General features: G+C 44.6%; 2 protein-coding genes across 10 annotated transcripts in view; both read left to right on the top strand.

Annotated features, from left to right (window-relative positions):
* The window catches only part of KAT6A (lysine acetyltransferase 6A), a 31,414-nt gene extending 18,711 nt beyond the window's left edge, over positions 1-12,703 (top strand). For both annotated transcript variants that reach the window (XM_065856547.2, XM_071799426.1), the window contains 7 exons: positions 44-205; positions 1,097-1,190; positions 2,152-2,383; positions 3,054-3,264; positions 4,319-5,008; positions 5,396-5,711; positions 7,624-12,703. In XM_065856547.2, the coding sequence (XP_065712619.1) occupies positions 44-205; positions 1,097-1,190; positions 2,152-2,383; positions 3,054-3,264; positions 4,319-5,008; positions 5,396-5,711; positions 7,624-10,208 (4,290 nt within the window). In that variant the 3' untranslated portion in view covers positions 10,209-12,703. The remainder of the gene's footprint in view (positions 1-43; positions 206-1,096; positions 1,191-2,151; positions 2,384-3,053; positions 3,265-4,318; positions 5,009-5,395; positions 5,712-7,623) is intronic.
* A 5,998-nt stretch (positions 12,704-18,701) lies between these two features.
* Positions 18,702-19,745, top strand: part of ANK1 (ankyrin 1) — a 49,013-nt gene continuing 47,969 nt past the window's right edge. For 2 of the 8 annotated variants that reach the window (XM_071799438.1, XM_071799439.1), the window contains exon 1: positions 18,707-19,698. In XM_071799438.1, coding sequence (XP_071655539.1) covers positions 19,573-19,698 — 126 coding nt within the window. In that variant the 5' untranslated portion in view covers positions 18,707-19,572. Of the gene's footprint in view, positions 19,699-19,745 lie in introns of all 8 variants that reach the window. The other 6 variants (XM_071799435.1, XM_071799431.1, XM_071799441.1 and 3 more) reach the window with 5 other exon arrangements.

Genomic DNA, 19,745 nt, shown 5'->3' with positions numbered 1-19,745 from the left:
TGACAACAAATGGAGTGACAAAACTTTTCTTCATTTCTGTAAGGTTGATGGCAATGTCAGCACTATCTACTGCCAGAATTTGTGCTTGTTAGCCAAACTCTTCCTGGACCATAAGACTCTCTATTACGATGTGGAGCCATTTCTTTTCTACGTGCTGACACAGAATGATGTCAAGGGCTGTCACGTTGTTGGCTACTTTTCTAAGGCAAGTATTTGAGTAATTCAGACTTGGAACTGTATTTGCTATGGTGAGAAATGCTGCTTTGGAGTCTTTAAGTAATTGTAATTTAGGCCCTTGCATTTTATATAATGCATTACGTAATATGGATATAGACGTCTGTTGCAACCAGATTTTATTTATGTTACATTTAGAGACTGGCAACTAATAATAAGTTTCCTCATTGTGTTGAATAGCATATATTCTCTACGGAACTTGTACTGCTAAGAAAGCACAGCTCTTCAAGTGACTTCCTGCTCTTGGTGGTGATGGGTAGTACTGTTTGTGAGAGAAACATTCTTACCAAGTAGTTGTATCTCATCTTTCCTTCTGTAAATACATTGTTTTCCAAGCAATTTGTCAATTTTGCACCTCATTTCAAACCTTTTATTTTTTTTTTGACGGAACTGGGTCAAGATTTCAGATAGGCCTTAAGATTTTTGTCTGTAATTGTTTACTTGAATGTCTTCAGAACAGCAGATTTGAGATTGGATTTTAGTATGTTCTGGTTATAACGTTTAAAGATTCACTGGCATACTGCAGTCTTCTGGGTTTATGTTTTGAACTTTATCTGCTATGCAGCCTGTGTTCTATATGGCATGGTATCTGAGCAGAAGGTGGTAGTTCTGCCAAGGTTTCCTTCTTGTCTTTCTGAACTGAAACACAGGTCTCTTTTGTAGTCTCTTTCCTTGGCACATGTGCATTGTTGTTCCTAAGAAACTCCGACTGTGGCTTTCTATCTCAGGTTTTGCTATATTGCTGTAGAAGTAATTAGGGCCTTGTACAGAACAACTTCTACTATTTCTCTCTAGTCATCTTTTTTTGGGGTTTTTTTGTTTGTTTGTTTGTTTTTTTAATTTGCTGCATTTTTCCCAACAGGAAAAACACTGCCAACAGAAGTACAATGTTTCCTGTATCATGATTCTTCCACAATACCAGCGTAAGGGCTATGGCAGGTTCCTAATTGACTTCAGTAAGGAACTTTTTCATCACTTCTTTTAGTCTTTATGTTTTCGTATTTTAAAGAAAGGCTTAGCTGTGGAAGTGGATATTTTTCAAATTAAAAATCATCTCAGGACAAAGGATTCTGTAGCTCACAAAATCATCTGAACTTCACAGTTTGCTCTCATTGTTGGAATGCATCAGTTCTAGAGACAAATTGATCATCTTTCCCCTAATTCTCATGTTTCCTGTGTAAGCAATTTACAGTGGAAACTGTAGGCATATGTCAATGTAGTGATTTTAGCAGAGGCTTACCTTGTGCATGTAGTTCTTCCTACAGAAAGACAAACCTAAAACTGCATGGTTTGAAATCTTCACCAGCTTGATGCATCTTGAGAAAACAAAAAATGTGGCTGTATTAGAGCAGCAGTGGGTGACACATTTGTCAGCTGGTTCCCCCCTCCCCTCCTTGTCATACTGAGGTGGGTGCAGCCTCTTGGTCCTCAGTGAACCTGTGCAGTGTGTCACAGGCTTAATTAAGTCTCTGCAGACAAAGCTGGGTACTCTCCAATATGGCCCTGAAGTTTGACAGTGGAGAATTTTCAAGAAAATTGTTTGCCATATTATTTTAAAATGGCTAAAATGTGTTTCCCCTCTGTCACCTTCAAAATTGCTATTCCAGTTGAAAGATAGTCAGTAGACTATTTCAGACTTGGTGTAGTTTCTAGGTAGGCAACTGCTGCCATCTCGTGGCATTGCCCACAGCCGGTGTCTGATGGCTATGAGGTTCAGAAATGTTGTGCGCTATCATTGAGTAACGCAAGTTTAGAAAAAAAAATGGCCAGACTACTCACAGTATCCTTCAAAATTATAATATGTGTCTTTTAAGTAGCATTCAGGTACTTTCTGGGAAAATGCCTTTGTAGTAGTTGGGGTGGAAACAGAAGCTATATATGCTAATTTTTAAAATTTTTCTTCTTGTGTATCTTCAGGCTATTTGCTTTCAAAGCGTGAGGGTCAAGCGGGATCACCAGAGAAGCCCCTGTCAGACCTGGGGCGCCTCTCCTATATGGCGTATTGGAAAAGTGTAATATTGGAGTGCCTTTATCATCAGCGTGACAAGCAATTAAGCATCAAGAAATTGAGTAAGCTGACTGGAATCTGCCCTCAAGACATCACTTCCACTCTGCATCACCTACGAATGCTTGACTTCCGCAGTGATCAGTGAGTACAGGAGTCCTGTTGTATTTCCAAATAGCTTCACATATATTTGAATTAAATTTAATGATGCTTGGAGACATCTAATAAGCTTGATTTTATTCAAGACTTAAGTGTCTAAATACTGGCTGTAGAGATTTATGGCGCTCGTGTGCAATGCAAGAATCGTTCAGTGCCAAAGATCAGATTTCTAGCTGTGTGGCTCTGCAACTGTGGAATTTCTGAGTAATTCGCAGCTGTGCGAGAAAGCAAATTGGACTCTTGGCCATGTTGTTTTGGGGTCCCTCAGCGTAATCAGTCTCAACATACTTGCAAAACAGAGCAAAGAAGAGCCTTATGTTGCCTGTTCCGCAAATGTCATAGCTGTTGTCCATTTAACACATAATAAAAGTGATACTCTGCAACTCAGTATTACCCATGGAAGGGTGATGGATTCACCATTAACAAGAAGCCGAAATAATTTGACAACATTTTCTCAGTTTTAAGGTGTTTTCTCTGGTAGTCTGACGATGCTTCAAATTATACAGTTTCAATGAGCTTTCTGTCCTCTCTGAAGGTATTAATGGTAGCACTGATTGAGAGTATGCAGATTTTTCTGTAATACCTTGTATCCGCTTCACATGATAACACGTACAGTATGTAACCTGTTGTTGATCAGAGTATTATTACTGTTTAGATTTGTGATCATTCGTCGGGAGAAACTTATCCAGGAACATATGGCAAAGCTTAGAACTAATGTCCGACCTATAGATGTGGATGCGGAATGTCTGCGTTGGACGCCTGTTATAGTTTCCAACTCGGTTGTCTCTGAAGATGAAGAAGATGAGACAGAGGATGGAGAAAATGAAGAGCAAGAACAGCAGAAAGAAAAGGATCCAGAGACCAGTGTAAGAGTGAATCTGTTACTTCTGCATGGCATATAATTTACATTCAGTGCTTTTGTAGGCAACGCTAACGAGATTTCAAATGCCAAGCGTGGGCATTTGGCATGATTGTAACAAACAGTGTGGCCATGATTAGTTTGTGTAGCTTTATAGTTTCAGATTAGAAACTAAAAATAGGGCAAACATTGAGGTGTAGTCGAGAGAGAGGTTGAAGACTATCTCTGAAAAGAGTAAAACGATTTTTGCCATATGTGTTGGGCAGGGGGTGTTCAAACCAAACCAAAACTACACCTGAAACAAAACAAAAAACAGACTAACAACCCAAACAAACAAAACACGCACACACCCCGAAAACAAACCAACCGACCGCACCTTGCTTTCCACTCTCAAGCAACCTGATCACTCATCAAACTTGAAATGGATTTTGGTTTGAAGGACCCAGTATTTCGGTAAGTGATAAATTGCATAAATGGAAACAAATCAACAAAAACTTCTAACATTTTTCACCAAAGGTTTTTGCTATTTACTTTTGCAAAGCCACTAATAGCTTAGGAATTACTGCCCACCAAGCCGTGAAGCTTACTGCAGTCTAGGCTGCTGTCCTTGAAGGGTTGCACTCACATCAGGCGATAAGCACTAGCTGGAATGCTGAGAGGCAAGTGATGCTCTCTTCCTGCATTTACATTAAACTAATTGTGCATTTTAATGGAAAAATAGCTTCAAGTTTTTCTGACACTTTTTTCCTTGAAAATTACCCAAATACTGTGTTTGAATGTAGCAAGATGTTTGCATTCCAGCAGGCTACTGGATGGCCACTGCTGACTGAAGTCATTGTTCAGGAAGCTAATTGGGATACGTGGTCACCTGGGTAGAAAGGAGTAGCAGTTAGCACCATTAGAGTGTCATAACACCCATTCTTTTGTTATTCTCAGATTCTTAAATGTCATTCTTGCGAAACTTTTCTGACTTCCTTGCCCAAAAGCTTTTGTGGAGTCGAATTCAGGATAGATATGGATGCTTAAATATGAAGTGTGAAATCTGTTTTTATTTAAATCAGATGGTAAAATCTGTGTCATGGGAGAAGAAAGAGCAAGAGCCTTACTCACCCACAGAGAGTGAAAAAAAGCCAGACATTGTTGCTCCAGCCAATTCCGCACGGCCAAACAAGCACGTTTTTCCCCTGGATAGTCTTCCTGCAAACAGTCAGCCGTCACGAAGAGGTCGATGGAACCGTAAGGGCAAAAAACTTCGTGAACCCTTTTGTGAGGAGGAGCCGATGTTGCCCATTGAGGACAAAACAGCAGCTCCCAGTGGGCGATGCAGCGAATGTGAGGAGAAATCAGCAGCCTTGCGAGGCCGGTGCAGCGACTGTGAGGAGAAGTCGGTGGCTTTGCAAGGAAGATGTGGTGAATGTGCGGAGAAGTCTCCGGCCCCAAGAGGCCGGTATGCTGAAGATGAGGAAAAATCTGCAGTTTCCCAGGGACAGTATGGCAAAGGTGAAAAACCTGCAGTTCCCTGTCGGCGGTACAGTGAAAGTATCGAAAGGTGGAGGGGGCAGCTGAAGAATACGGAGCCACTGAAGTGCAGGTTCCCGGAGGACGGTGACAGATTATCCCGCCGCTACAGTGACAGTGACAGGGCACTGCTGAGGTGTTTCAGTGAGAGTAGCGAAGAGGAAGATGATGAGCCTGTCAGTCCTCGGTCAAACTCCCCACCTGTTCTCACCAAGCCAACATTAAAACGAAAGGTGTGTGCGTTATTTCTTCTTGTCTCTGACTATATCTTGCGAACTATTTTGGCAGTATGTATTGCTTATTCTAAACTATTCACATCTATGTTGTAGTGTCTCTGAGCTTTCAGCTGTTACGGATGGGCTGTTAGCTTCAGTTATTTAAATGGTTTGTGCTATTACACAAACGTCAAGTCAGCAGTCTTCATGGGAAGTCAGTCATCTTGTATGTGACATCTAACCGAAGGCAGGTGCCAGTCAGTATTTCTAATGAAGTCTGGATTCCCAGAGGGAGCTCTCTGGTCCTGCCTAGACTGTTGAACTATGCTGTTCATGTTTTCTATTTATCAGTGGTTTATTTCTACTACACATGATAAAATGTCTTCTCTCACCTTCCGCTTCCAGAAATCAATTCTTCATCGGAAGAGGCGAGTCCGCAAACGTAAGCACCACAACAGCAGTGTTGTCACTGAAACAATCTCAGAGACCACGGAAGTGCTGGATGAACCATTTGAGGACTCGGACTCTGAACGACCAATGCCCCGATTAGAGCCCACATTCGAGATTGAGGAGGAGGAAGAGGAGGAGGAGGATGAAGAGGAGGAGAATGAACTTTTGCCCAGTGGATACTTTCGGCACTTAGCCCCGACGGACACGCTCAGGCATACGCCCTCTTCTAAGAGGAAGTCCAAAGATGAGGAGGAGTCTGATGACACTAATGGTATGTTTGGTTGAAAGTTTGATATAGATAGTGTGTCAGCGAGTTGCAGGTGATACTAGCTCATGATGGAACAAGCTGCTTACCTTGCCTTGTAACTTAAAGCCAAAAGGTAGGGTTAGGCATAAACTACCAGTCAAACCAGCCTCAAACATTCCCAAGTCTTAAGAAAATGTGGTGCATGCTTTTAACTATGTGATGAGCAGTGACCCAGTCATAGGGTGTCCTTTGGATTCAGCTTTTCTAGTGGAACTGGTATCTGTGATTATGGAAAAACTTGTGCAGCAGGGTTGCTTACAGAAATAAAACGGAAATTGATTGAAGAGCCCTCAGTTTTCCGTAACAAAGTATGTTATGATTCCCCTGAAATGTAACTTTGCAGTCTCTTAAATTTTGTGTCTGATGAGAATTTGAGCCGGTCTTGATTGCTGTCAGGGCTACAGCGAGAATGGATAGTGTGGTGTGGTGGGTCAAGGCCAGTATTTAATAAGCATTAGGCATTCTGGAAGACAATAGTGTGTTCTGTGGTGTAGAAAACAAATAAAGCTTGTTTCTCTATATTCTACCAGTTCTGTGCAACTTGATTAGTGTTGCATGGGGGAAGATGGAGCTTTATTATTTTGCTTTTTCTAGTTCTACCTGTAAGTTCTACTGCGAATGTGAATACTGTTAAGAATCTTCTGTTCAAGTTTGCCAGCACACTCTCGTTTAATTAAGTGCAACTGAATAAGCATGTACTACATGTGTTTCTCAGTGTCCTAAAAAAAAGATGCACGTGAAATCTGGAGTGGTCATCAAATCCATGTTCTTTTGTGGAGATTATGACAAGTGCGTAGGGTAAAAATAATAGATTTTTTTTTTTTTAATTCCTAAAAATATTAAATCCATGACAGTACAGGTAATAAAATCAGAGAGTCTTTACCTGAGAAGTGATAAATCTAATCTTTTGTAGCAGATAGGAAATGCGAAAGAAGGGGACGAGAAATAGCAATTTTTTTAAAAAAATTACTATTTAAATGTACTGATGACTTGGGTGAGAACTGTTACTTGGTAAGAGAGATCTTCTGCCTAGCAGATAAAAGAAAAATTAATACAAAAGCAAATTAGGTAAATCCATTGTCTGAAGTCAGATATTCAGGTGGTAAAGTACAATTAACTGTTGCAGTAGTTTACCAACAGTTGTGTAAGACGTCACCAACTATCCTAATTGGCAGGTTCAAAACCAAATTAATTCAGGGAATGCCTTACAGTACTCAGTAAATTCAGTGAATGATCACATTCCTTTCTGGCTGTATAAACTCTCAGCCTATTCTGGTGTTTGGGAAGTCACTAAAATGCAAGACTTGCTTCATCAAATAGAAGTCAGATGACAGAGAAGTTCAGCTGTCTTTTAATGATTTCTCAGATTTTAAAAAAAATCTAGCCAATTTCAGTCATTCGTGTATTTCTATTGGCATTTAAAAGCATAAGCCATGAAAAAAGTGGAAATGCTTCCTTTCTTCAGCAGATGCACAAAATAGAGGTCTAAATGGAAACATGCTTTTATTGCAGCTTCACGTGTTCCCCTGCACTGGAACATTTTCCTTTGTGAACATATTGTATAAATAAAATTTCTAAAGGATGGTGAGTCTCTCTAGGACTTTATCGTATAGCCTGGTGTTTAATTGTGTATTAAAGGCTCAGAGCTTTGACCATGCAAAATCTTGAAAGTATTGCTGTTCTTTGAAAATGTAATGTGCAACATGATTCCTAATGGCCAGATCTTGATCCTTCTTGTTACCCTTCACAATAAATCCCTGAGGTAATATTGATAACACGAAGTTTATAAACATGATGGGAATGCTTAGAAAAGCTTCCCTGAGTGCTCAGGTCAAACAAAAACGTTTGAACAGTATCTTTCAATTTGTGTTTTCAGGTAACCCAACTTTGAAACCATTGTCTATGCTGAGAAAATGTGAAGCAAAGGATTCTTCACTTGAGCCAGATACTTCTACTCCCATGAAAAAGAAGAAGGGATGGCCAAAAGGGAAAAGCCGAAAACCAGTCCACTGGAAGAAGAGACCTGGTCGAAAACCAGGTTTTAAACTGAACCGGGAAAAGGTGCCACCATCAGTTCAGGATGAAGGAGTTGATGCAGTGGTAGCAAATTCAAAAACGGGGCGTAAGCCCAAGATTTCAGATGAAGAAGGTGTTGAGCAGAAAGAAGAGCTGCCTCTTATTGAGGAAAGGAAAGAGGAAGATGTGAATATGGAAGCAGAAGAGGTAGGAGAGGGAGAAGATGATGATGTAGCCAGCAGTGAAGTAAGAGCAGTTTCTCCTGCGGATAGCAACAGCAGTCTGGTGCCAGAAGTAAAAGAGCCTGAGATAGAAGAGGAGGTAGAGGAGAAGCCGCAGGCTTTAGAAGAGCAAAGGCAGTTAGAAGAAGAACAGCAAGAACTAGATGAACCTGAGCATGACCATGAGGAAGAAGAGGAAGTTGCAGTAGTGACAAATCAAAATGAAGATCATGATGCTGATGACGAAGATGATGGTCATCTGGACTCTGTGAAGAAAAAAGAATTGGAGGAACAGCCTGTTAGAGAAGGGGTGAAGGAGGAGCCTCAGGTGCAAGAATGTTTTTTAGAAACAAGCATACCAAGCAGTAGAGAAGATGCAAAAGAGAAAGATGAAGCAGAGGCAGATTCTGAGGAAGAGCAGGCTTCCAATGAGACGTCATTGGGCTCAGAGCACGTCCCTGGGTCTGAAGATGATCACGAAGAAGAGCAAAGTAATAAAGAAGGGTTAATTGAATTAAAGGAAGAGGAAGAGATTCCTCATAGTGAACTAGATCTTGAAACTGTTCAAGCAGTCCAGTCCTTGACACAGGAGGAAAGCAATGAGCATGATGTAGCTTACCAGGACTGTGAAGAAACTCTTGCAGCTTGTCAGACTTTGCAGAGTTACACCCAGACTGAGGAGGATCCTCAGATATCAATGGTTGAAGATTGCCAGGCCTCAGAACACAACAGTCCAATATCCTCTGTTCAGTCCCACCCCAGCCAGTCTGTACGTTCTGTCAGCAGCCCAAACGTGCCTGCTCTGGAGAGCAGTTACACCCAGATCAGTCCTGAGCAAGGATCCCTGTCCGCACCCTCTATGCAGAACATGGAGACCAGCCCCATGATGGATGTGCCTTCAGTTTCAGACCACTCTCAGCAGGTGGTGGATAGTGGCTTCAGTGACCTTGGCAGCATTGAGAGCACTACAGAGAATTATGAAAACCCCAGCAGCTATGACTCCACTATGGGAGGCAGCATTTGTGGAAATAACTCTTCCCAGAGCAGCTGTTCTTATGGTGGACTGTCATCTTCTAGCAGTCTCACCCAGAACAGTTGTGTTGTCACTCAGCAAATGGCAAACATTGGCAGCAGTTGCAGCATGATGCAGCAAAACACTGTCCAGCCTGCAGCAAACTGCAATATCAAGTCACCTCAGAGCTGTGTAGTAGAAAGGCCTCCAAGTAACCAGCAACCAACAACACAGCCACAACAGCAACAGCCTCAGTCACAGCAGCCGCAGCCCCCACCTCCGCCCCAGCAGCAACCTCCGCTGTCTCAGTGTAGCATGAACAACAGCTTCACGCCAGCACCCATGATCATGGAAATACCCGAGTCAGGAAGCACTGGTAACATAAGTATCTATGAGAGGATTCCAGGGGATTTTGGTGCTGGGAGCTATTCACAACCATCAGCCACGTTCAGTTTAGCCAAGTTGCAGCAGCTGACAAACACCATTATGGACCCCCATGCCATGCCTTATAGCCATTCTCCTGCTGTGACTTCCTATGCAACCAGCGTTTCTCTGTCCAACACGGGACTGGCTCAGCTCGCTCCCTCTCATCCCTTAGCAGGCACCCCACAAGCACAAGCCACTATGACACCTCCACCAAACCTGGCGTCCACCACCATGAACCTCACGTCGCCTCTGCTCCAGTGTAACATGTCCGCTACCAACATTGGCATCCCCCACACGCAGAGGCTGCAGGGGCAGATGCCGGTCAAGGGACACATTTCCATCCGCTCCAAGTCGGCTCCACTGCCCTCTGCCACCGCGCACCAGCAGCAGCTCTATGGCCGCAGCCCACCTGCCGTCGCCATGCAGGCTGGTCCTCGCACGCTGGCCGTTCAACGGGGCATGAACATGGGAGTCAACCTGATGCCGACCACCCCATACAACGTTAATTCCATGAATATGAACACCCTGAACGCCATGAACAGCTACAGGATGACCCAGCCGATGATGAACAGCAGTTACCATAGCAACCCAGCCTACATGAATCAGACAGCACAGTATCCTATGCAGATGCAGATGGGAATGATGGGCAGCCAGGCCTACACCCAGCAGCCTATGCAGCCAAATCCTCATGGAAACATGATGTACACTGGCCCCTCCCACCACAGCTACATGAACGCTGCTGGGGTGCCCAAGCAGTCTCTCAATGGACCGTACATGAGAAGATGAGCAAGATGAACTTGCATCCTAAAAACTGAAATATATATAAATAAAGGAACCTTTTATACTGACAAACCAGAGAAAATGGACCTTTTTCCAGTTAAAATATTGCTGTAGATTTAGAGGGATTTTCTTTGGTTTATTTTATTTTTTAGGAAGCCTGGTCTTTATTTTTTGGGATTTTTTTTGTGTGTGTGTTTTTGTTTTCTTCACAATCTTGAAACATTTTACAGCTAAAATCATTTACAGATGTTTTTTAGAGGGGAAAACATGCACAAAATCTTTTCATAATTTAAAAAGAGCCTTACTTTGCTGACAATGTGGACAGAATGTGTGTAACAGTGAAATCATCTTTATAAATTTTTCTTTTCAAATGTATGTCCTTCTGCCTCCCCTGTGCCCCTCTGTATGCAGCTTCTCGTGCTGCAGTCATGTGAAATGTTTGACATCTCAAAGAATACCAACCCTACCTTGTAGACCCTACCTAGCATTTCCTACTTCTAGCAGGAGGCACTTTTTGGGAGACTTGGAAGGGGACACAGAGGATAAATGAAGCTCTTTATTTCTGCAGGTCAGGAAAAATGTTTAATCTTTAACTTTTCCTGACTTCCTCACCCTCAGTCAAATTTGGAGTTACGTGTAAACAATAAACTATTCACATTGGTGTTTTTGTAGATGAGTTAATTGAAATTGTATGTTTCATGCTTAAAATATAATGTAACTTTAAAACGATCCCATTCACCACCCAGGCATGCATGTACACGTGCGTGTGGATGCATGCATGCACACATGTTCTGTCACTGAACTACAGGAAGCATCTCGAGGGAGAGCTGTTTGTGTCCTGGTGCAGCCGTGAGGAGGACGGGCTGGTCAGCAGTCTGCTAGGAAAGGGCAATGGTTGCGGCTCTTCTGGTGAACCACAGCTGGGAGATCTCAGACTCCACTCTAGTACGTGCTGCGAAATGCTGAGAGCCTTGGTTCTGAGCCTTCGGGTCAGGCTGAGCTCAACAGCAGCTGTTTCCAGTGGTCTGTCTCTTAAGCTCTTGACTCAGATCATCTTGGAAGATCAAGTGTAAGTTTAAGCAACTTGATGAGAACCCTGTGGTGGTGGTGCCACTCGTCTGTTCCTGGTATGGGGTGGGAAGCTGCTGAATGTGCCGCTCTCGGGGTGGGGGGATCAGTGATGTTTTCCCTGATTCTTCCACTGTGTTTGAGACTCGTTTTATAGGAATAGCCACACTTTGAATCTAGTGTGGGAAAAGAAGGGAATCGGCCTGTTTTCCTGGAGTGAAACAGACCAAACACCATAGTAGGATGCAGGCGGCAGGATTTTGCTGTTTATTACCGCATAATCCAATTTACATTCTTTTTGGCTACACTGCTGGCATGTCACCCAATACAAAAAGGGACACCCTTTAATGTAAAGTTCTTTTTTTATTGTATATGAAGTAGAAATACAGACACATTAATAAGACTAATGTCTTTTGTTCTTAAACCAAAAGAGTCTAAAAGAAAGTTGGGGTTTCTTCAGATGCACTAAAATGGACTTTCCTCCAATAACTGCTAACCACACAAGGCAGAAATCAAAGGACTTCCACTTTTTATTTCTGTTTAGTTTTGAGCATGTACAAGGCTGTGTAGGACCCCATCTCTCTGTATATACTATCCCGGTCCCAGCGCCCGTGCAGGACACGCACTGTGCTGCCCTCTCCTTCCCGGACCTGCAGCTGCGTCGCTGCTTCCCGGTTGCTGGGGCCGGGGGGCTGAGGCGGGAGGAGAAGCTGTTGAAACGAGGGCCGTGAGTTCAGTTTGTTTGCCATTATGTTTGGTTTGGTTTTGTATGTTTTTTTATCAATTGGGCAGCTCCCTTTTCCACAAGCCTTTGTGACTGTAGAACTATTGTAGAAAAAAATGTTCTTTTCTATATATAAAAAGAAATTATCCAGCGCAGTAATATTGGTACCTACCATTTTTTCACTTCTGTTAAAAAAAAAAAATATGTATTTTTAGCAAGATAACTTGGGTAATCTTCTAAAAGAAATTAAAAAAAAAATCTCACTGTTAGTGACTTTGATGCCTTTTAAAAATAAGAGCTTTTTCATTTCATTCCATCTTTAAAATTTTTTATCTTTGTTGTAGAATATTAAAAACTATTTTAAGAAAGATAAAAATTCTCTTTAAAGAGATCTCTAGAGTGTGTGAATAGGAGCTCCAGATGCCTCTAAAAGCCGCATGTACAAATGAAGCTGAGTCTATTCCTGTCTGTTTATATTTGCTTTTCCTGTTTTGTAACCTCTTTGTACTTTGTTCATGGTGACTTGTAAGCTAAGGGGAGGGGGTGCCTAGATGCCTTTGTAATTCTCCATGTCATACGCTCCCGGCTGGATGGTCTCCCTTCCTCTCCTGTATGTAATATCACTTTTTTTTCCCCTTTCTAGCAAGTACTTTCAAAAGAACTCTGTACATTTTAACATAAAAAATAAATTATGTTGAGCCATTTTGGATGTCAGTTGTGCATGTGGAGTTTTTTCTTCCATGTGAGCAGTGGCCTCTGTCCCTGGTCCTGGGAACGATTCCCTGTTGGCCTTTTGATCTGGAAGAGTGGTGGTGCTTGGAATTTACCTCTAAGATCTCTGTCCATGTTAATTTTTATCTACAGCTGCTAATCAGAGAGCGATTAGAAAGAAGAAGAAAAGCAAAAATCACAAAAGCTTCTCCAGAAATCATCACTTTTAAATTTCTCTCTGCAAGGGCTGCCCAAAGCTTAAGCAAAGCGTGTTAGCTGGTTTTGTGAGGTTCTGCTTATACAGTTGCTTGAGAGTTTTGACTTGTGCACTTAAAAATTGCAATGTGTATGTGAAGCTTTCCCCCACTGCCATTTTCTGTTGCCCTCTCACTTCATAATTAGCATCCAGTAGCACAGCTAGAACCATCACCCAGCGAGGCTGACCTGCAGCCCCGGCGGGCCGGGCCGGTGCGCGCTACGGTGCCCTCGCTGCGGTGCCCTCGCTGCCGTGCGCTCGCTGCCGTGCGCTCGCTGCCGTGCCCTCGCTGCCGTGCGCTCGCTGCCGTGCCCTCGCTGCGGTGCCCTCGCTGCGGTGCCCTCGCTGCGGTGCCACCGCCGGTTCCTCAGGCCGCTAGAGGGAAGCAGAGCTCACAGAGTGTTTCCCTGCGACAGGAACCTTCCACGGGCCTTCTGCACGTGTGCTGTCACCAGTGCGTCTTCAAGTAAGCAAACTGTGTGTGTTTTGTGGTGAACAAACAAGGAGGACCTTGAGAACGAATAGAATTGTTTGATGTGCTTTTGGTGTCTCCAGTCCTCACCAAGATGGAGCTTAAGTCTATGTAAGGTGAGGTTGATGCTGCATCTTCCTTTGAGCTGATGTATTTTTCCTTCAACTTGTTTTATTGAGGCACCTGAATTTTCAGATCAAACACATCAAGACACAGATAGAAGTTAATTGCACAGGGGTGCTCCTGGGTGATTCATTTATTCTCACAACAGTTTTTAGGTTATTCAAGCATGAGGGAGAGATGGGGTGACCTGTGATTATGGTTTTCAGTGCTTCAATGGCCTGCACATCACAGTGGGCGCACCAGCAGTGTCACAGTTCACGTCACCGGGATCTCGGCAGATCCACGTCCTGTACATGCGTTACGCTCCCGTAGTCAGTGCTGGGGTTCAGAGTGAATCAACCGTTCCGTGCCAGAAACCCGTGCTCACAGCTTGCTTTTATTTTTTAAGTTGTCTGTTGTGTGAAGCTTTGGCGCTATCCAGTGGCAGAGTTAGGAGGTGGTGGGTGCTGCTCCGGTGTGCTCTGTTCTTTACAGACTTAAACAATTGCCGTGGAGCTGGATGATCTTTAAGGTCCTTTTCAATCCAAACCGTTCTATGATTTGATGATGAAAGACATATTAGATCACCCAGTCCATGGTCAAAACTCAATGCAAAATGCTTTGGGGTTTGTTGCTTGCAGCATGCAACAGCTTTTCCGTTAAATCACTTCCATGAAATAACAGCATACAGTTATGTTACAAAAATAGTAAAATACTGGTATCATAACCTGACAAGTAGGGCAATTGAAAGTCTTTGTCTGATGCCATGGCACCAAATTATGGTTACACATGCTGATATTAAATGCTTTTCAAATAATTATTTCAGATCTTTTTAATGCTTAATAACAAGATGTCAAGCTAGGGTTGAGCAGGGCCAATGCTAATAATAATTAAAATTACGCTTCTTGTGCACTTCTCAGTTCTTAAGGTAGTTGAAACTATTTTAAGAAGAAAAAGCAAATATCTAGATAAATACATAATGACTTATAACAACTTTATAGCTTTGTGGGCTGAGGACCAAAGGTAAGTGTTTATGGAAATCCATAAACAAGACCATGGAAATGTGATTCCAGAGTTAATGAGCTGATAAATGTAATTGCTACTTAAGAAATTTTAATAAAAAGCATTATTTGATTAAATAAGCTGCACTGTTAATAGCAACCTGTTTGTGCAGGCGAACTTGATGACAACCACATTTAGGAGCTGTGAACAAGGTGAGCTCTTTTTTAGAATCTTGTCATATGAGCTGTCAAACTCTCGTGTTTGAGAATGGCTGAACGGGAAGGTTTTTTGGTGTTTTGTTGGGGTTTTTTGTTGTTCCTGAGACAGTTGCCAGGCCAGGCCAGGCCGTCCCGCAGCAGGAGAGCGGGCGCGGTGCGGGCGGCCACTGCTGTGCGCCGTGCGCAGCCACAGGCGCCCCGGGGGACGCGGGGTGTTCGGTACCGGCGGGTTTGCTCTGAATTCATCAGCACCTCAGCATCAGGGAGGAGTTTGAATGCAACCCACGGCAACACACAAACTACTGCCAGGAACCTTGTGGTTCTGAAAGAGGCTCATGTGAAGGAGAATTATCTTAAGTGGTCTGACAGTTCTGAAAGCTCATTAATGCGATAATTAAGAAAATGTTAAAAAAAAAATGGAACCATCTTAATTAGGTTTCCAACTTGGGGTGAGAGCTCCTTGCTGAGATCCATCTCTGCAGCGATGGAGCAATGCAGACAGACTGAGGCAGACCGAGTTTACAGCTGAGGTGGGGCCTGCAGCATCTTTTTATCTTCATAGCTTGTCAGCCAGAATAATTTACCTAAAAATAGCTGCCTGAGGTTGAGCTTTCAATGTAAAATCCTTTTGCACCTAATACAGAGAATCTCAGCAGCTCCACCAAACACTGATCTCCATCTAGAGCGGGGTAGCGCTCCAGCCCTATGTTCAATCTCTTGAAACAGCTGCCATACCTCGCAGACAGAGTCAAGTGGTTGTTTCTGTGCTTCCTTCCTCAGCGGGGGTTCTGTTCTGGAGGAGAGCTCTGCATGTGGAATTGCCACAGAATGACCTTGTTCACGTTGTGTGATTATTTTCCTACGGGTTCCCCTGTCAGTATCTATTTGTTCTCCCTTGCCAACTACTTTATCCTATGAACTCTTTGGAACAGGGACTCTCTCGTTGGTGTGTTTCTCATTCTTGTCACATAGTAGATTCCCAGTCTGTGATTGAGGTACCAGATAGCACAAATAATCTGTTTTCAAGGAAAAACTTATAAACGTGATGCTCAGTGCTAAATAATTAAATGAGGTTCCTGAAAAGCTTATTTTCTCCTAACATGTTGGCAGTATATGCACATGGTACCTTTCAGCTAATGGAGGAAGTCTGTTTACTGAAATTCTGTCATCCTCTGTTTCCCCATTTTATTCAATAGGAACAAGCAGCAACAAGATACGACACACCTACTGTTCCAGATATTTCCCAAACAACTTCTCCAAAGCAGAGAAAAATCACTGTTGGACTAAAAGATGATGCGGTGAGTTAAGTGAAATTGCTACTAAGTCCATTTCCCACTTGTCCTGTCCTGAGTCCTTGCTGAAAGAACAGGAAAGGTGAAGATGAGCCTCTCTTCGCGTACAGTGCGCCTCTAGGGTTCCTGTCTACCAACCATACACCTACAGCACATAAAAGCTTTATATTAATCATAGGCCAAATGCTTCATAACTCAGAACATCGTGAGTGTAAGTCCCTGCCCGGGACCATCTCATGTCTAGGGCAGAGATAACCTAATTCCAGTTAACTCAGGCTTTTACATCATGCCATCACAATTCAAGACAGAAGTTTCAAAACCAACCACCACAGACTCCAAAGACCATTCAGAAGGCGTGCTGCTCCCCCTCCAGCTAGAATGCTAAATGTAACTTGAGATGCCAGCAGCTGGCGTTGTACCAGGACAATAGCTCTCAACCTATAGTTCAACAGGGGTGAAATCCTCCCTGGTATCTTGAGGGGAAAGGGAAAAGATGTCACATATGACAAACTGAATCATTACTGGACACTGGCTTTCCTGAAGCAGGGCTTCAGTCCGCTCTGCCGGGAGGAGCCATTCTCCGGTGCAGCCGATTAAAGTTGCTTTGTGTTCCTTTCTGACTGAAAATCTTCTGCAGTCTGAAGTAGGCAAGACTGCAGTTGCTTGAGTAGTGTCCTTGTCCTCCTTTAGTTAGTGTTAGTGAGCATGCTCTGGAGACCAAACCAGATCGCAGAATTGGTCCCCAGAAAGTGATCAGAACTGCCTGGGCATATACAGCAAGGGGTCAGCAGGTGATGATTGGAAGACTGGGGACAAAGGAAAACATGAAATAACAGTGTCTTAAAGGCCATTGCATACACCTTTGATCATCTGTATGTCTACCCAGCTGTGAGACAGGCGCTTTGATCTGCCAGGAAACGTGACCACTGTCCTCAAGAACCTCCATCACAAACACTGCACAGGAGACTGCGCAGGGCTCGCCAAGTCCAAGCAGCAAATGTTGGTGCAGGAGGAAGGTAGGAAGAGAACCACGATGTTACGGGGTAGCACTGTCTGCAGGCTCTGACAGTGTGTGCACATGTTCTGCACTTGCAGAACAGCCTGTCCACGGTGTAAGGCCTTCTTTGGCTTGGCAGATAATTACACCTCTCTTAATTGGACTTGCACCTTCTCTGAAAAATGTCTTGCTTATGGCTACTTCAAGCATTTGCATGTGTATCTCTGAGTTCTGAGCCCTCCTACCTTCTGAGCTGTGATGTTAGCTTGTAACAGTATGTATACCCCAGGCCCGTTTTGTTAATAATAATGTCTGTCTTAGATGGTTCTTAGAATTGTACCCTCTGAATTCATTAAAGGTCCTTACTCTTCAATGCTGCTGCTTTTTTTGAGCAAAACAGCCCTTTATTTGGAGCATCTGGCAACCCTGCCTAAAGCTGCCCGGAGAAGAGAAATGGACAGCTGAGGTCTTGTACGTTCTCCTTCACACGTTCTTACTGTGTGGAAAAAGATCACAGTGCCTGCTGTACAAGCCAGCAAACGGGTTAGCAGGTTAAAAGTATCAGCGACAAAATCAGGCAGTTTTGGGAAGGTGCTTTTCTGCTTTGTCCCCCTGTGACTCCACTCACCCCTCTGCCTTTTCTCCCCATACGCGGCTCTCCCTCGGTGCTCCTGCCCTGGCTCGCTGCGCTCTGGCTCTCAAGGAGTTAAGAGGTGGGGTCTGTTTGCAGGAGGCCGCACGCTGCAGGCAGGCGGGAGCGGCGGGCGCGCTGCCTGCCCGGTGCCATGTCGCTGTGTCTCCAGCGGGTGCTTTGTTGCCATCAGAAAAACAGGGGACCCTGTGCCGGCCCTGGAGTGCGGCACAGCCCCCCCGGAGAGCGAGGGCGCGCAAAGCGGCTGCGGCTCCGGAGCCTGGCCCAGCTTAGGCCGGAACCGGGCAGGCGGGACTCGGGGATGTGCAGTCCCAGCAGAGCCCGGGGCAGCCGCGGCTCCTCCCGGTCCGTGCTCAGACACAGCGAGCGAGCGCGCCCGGTGGGAGCTGGTGCTGCTGTGCAGAGCAGAACTGGGTTTCATTCCTGAGTCTTGAAAAGCTAGGGAATTCCTCAGAAATCATTCTAAGCCAGCAGAGAGCTGGTTTAAGATGCAAAGCCAAACATACAGAAGTGAGGAGCTCTCAGCATTTTATGGTTAATTGTGACAACTCTTCAGCCTCCTATGTGCCTTTTGTCGGCCACAGGTCATTTCTCTGTGTTCAGCCTCTGCCTTGTTTGGCCTACAAAGTGCTCATGTGGAAGAGGTGCAATTAGGGTAATTAGTACAGCTGTGCAAGGCTGCTAAGAAGCACCTGAACAGTAAAGCAGACTTTGCTGCAGGTTGTGTTATGGTCATCACCAGAGAGTCCACTCCCGTTTTATCCTGGCTCCCTCACACACACCTCCAGGCCTGACCCCGGCTTCCAAAATGGATTGTTTTGTGCTTTTAGAAGGCAGCTGTAGGTGAAATGTAGGGATGTGTGTGCTGAAGGGGCGGCTGACTCTCCAGAAGCCTTGACTATGGATCCTTGGGTAGGACTTGAGCTCTGGTGATGCCTGGATGCGCAGGAGCTGGTGGCTCTGGTTACTTTTCTGATGCTGTGTAGGCAAAGAGCTGACTGAGCCCTTGGTTTCTGTCTCACGTTCACAGTCGAGATCCCTCCCCTACCCTGGATGCTCACTCAGGGGAGAGATGCGAGGAGGTAAGGATGCTGTTAAGCTGCACTCTGCTCGGTACTTGGCACATCCTTTGCAGTATCGGCTGTTTTCTGAGCAGAGATGCTGCTTGCCTCCTGACCGATGCAGCGATTCCCTGTTGCTCCCTGTGAAAGGAGCTGGAATCATAACCGAGAGAGCGAGCGAGTGATGCGGCTGCTGCACAGAGAGTGACTGAGAGGAAGAAAATTGGAGAGGCTGGAATATGTGCCTGCCTCAGCAGCACTGCAGTGGTGAGGCCACTGACTGGCTACATGCAGGATACTGTTCTTTATGCATCGCTACAGAGAACCCAGAAGTCGGGATGAAATGCATCAGCCTCCTTTTTCACCGCTTCTGTCTTGTCATCATGCATTAATTGCTGAGAGTTATTTTCCTTCCTGTGGCTGACTGCCTGCATCTCTTCTCATACTGCAGGAGAGACAGGGAGGGAGACGGCACAGCATCACCCCGTGTCCTGTCCCACAAGGAGGATTCTGCAGGATGTGCCAGTGCAGTCAGGGGCTGCTGAAATGGTGCACAGAACCTCTGGAACAGCTGGATTTAGGATTATTAATGCTTTATAAAGGTGTCCCAGACTCCATCTAGCAATTAGCTGGAAACATCGCCTGCCCTTTGGGGCTTGCTGACTGCTTTCTGTTTTCCTCTCATTATTCGTTTCACGCTCATCTGGGTCAGCAGCGTTTGAGCCAGGGGAAGGGACTTTCTTGGCCAGGAACCGGAGGGTGCTGCGTGGAGAGTGCAGGTGTGAGCTCTGAGGGGAACTGCAGTCTGGCTGGCCATGGCTCAAGCAGCTAAACAGCTGAAGAAAATAAAAGACATTGAGGCTCAGGCTCTGCAGGAGCAGAAGGAGAAGGAAGAATCCAATCGCAAACGCAGGAACCGCTCTCGGGACCGGAAGAAAAAGGTCAGTGGCTCTGGGGCGAGCAGCCCTGTGTCCAGGTGCCTGTGCTG

This window comes from Patagioenas fasciata, chromosome 26 (genome assembly GCF_037038585.1).
Source record: "Patagioenas fasciata isolate bPatFas1 chromosome 26, bPatFas1.hap1, whole genome shotgun sequence".
Lineage (NCBI taxonomy): Eukaryota > Metazoa > Chordata > Aves > Columbiformes > Columbidae > Patagioenas > Patagioenas fasciata.
Note: the sequence above shows the minus strand (reverse complement) of the source record. Positions and strands in the feature narration are given on the sequence as shown.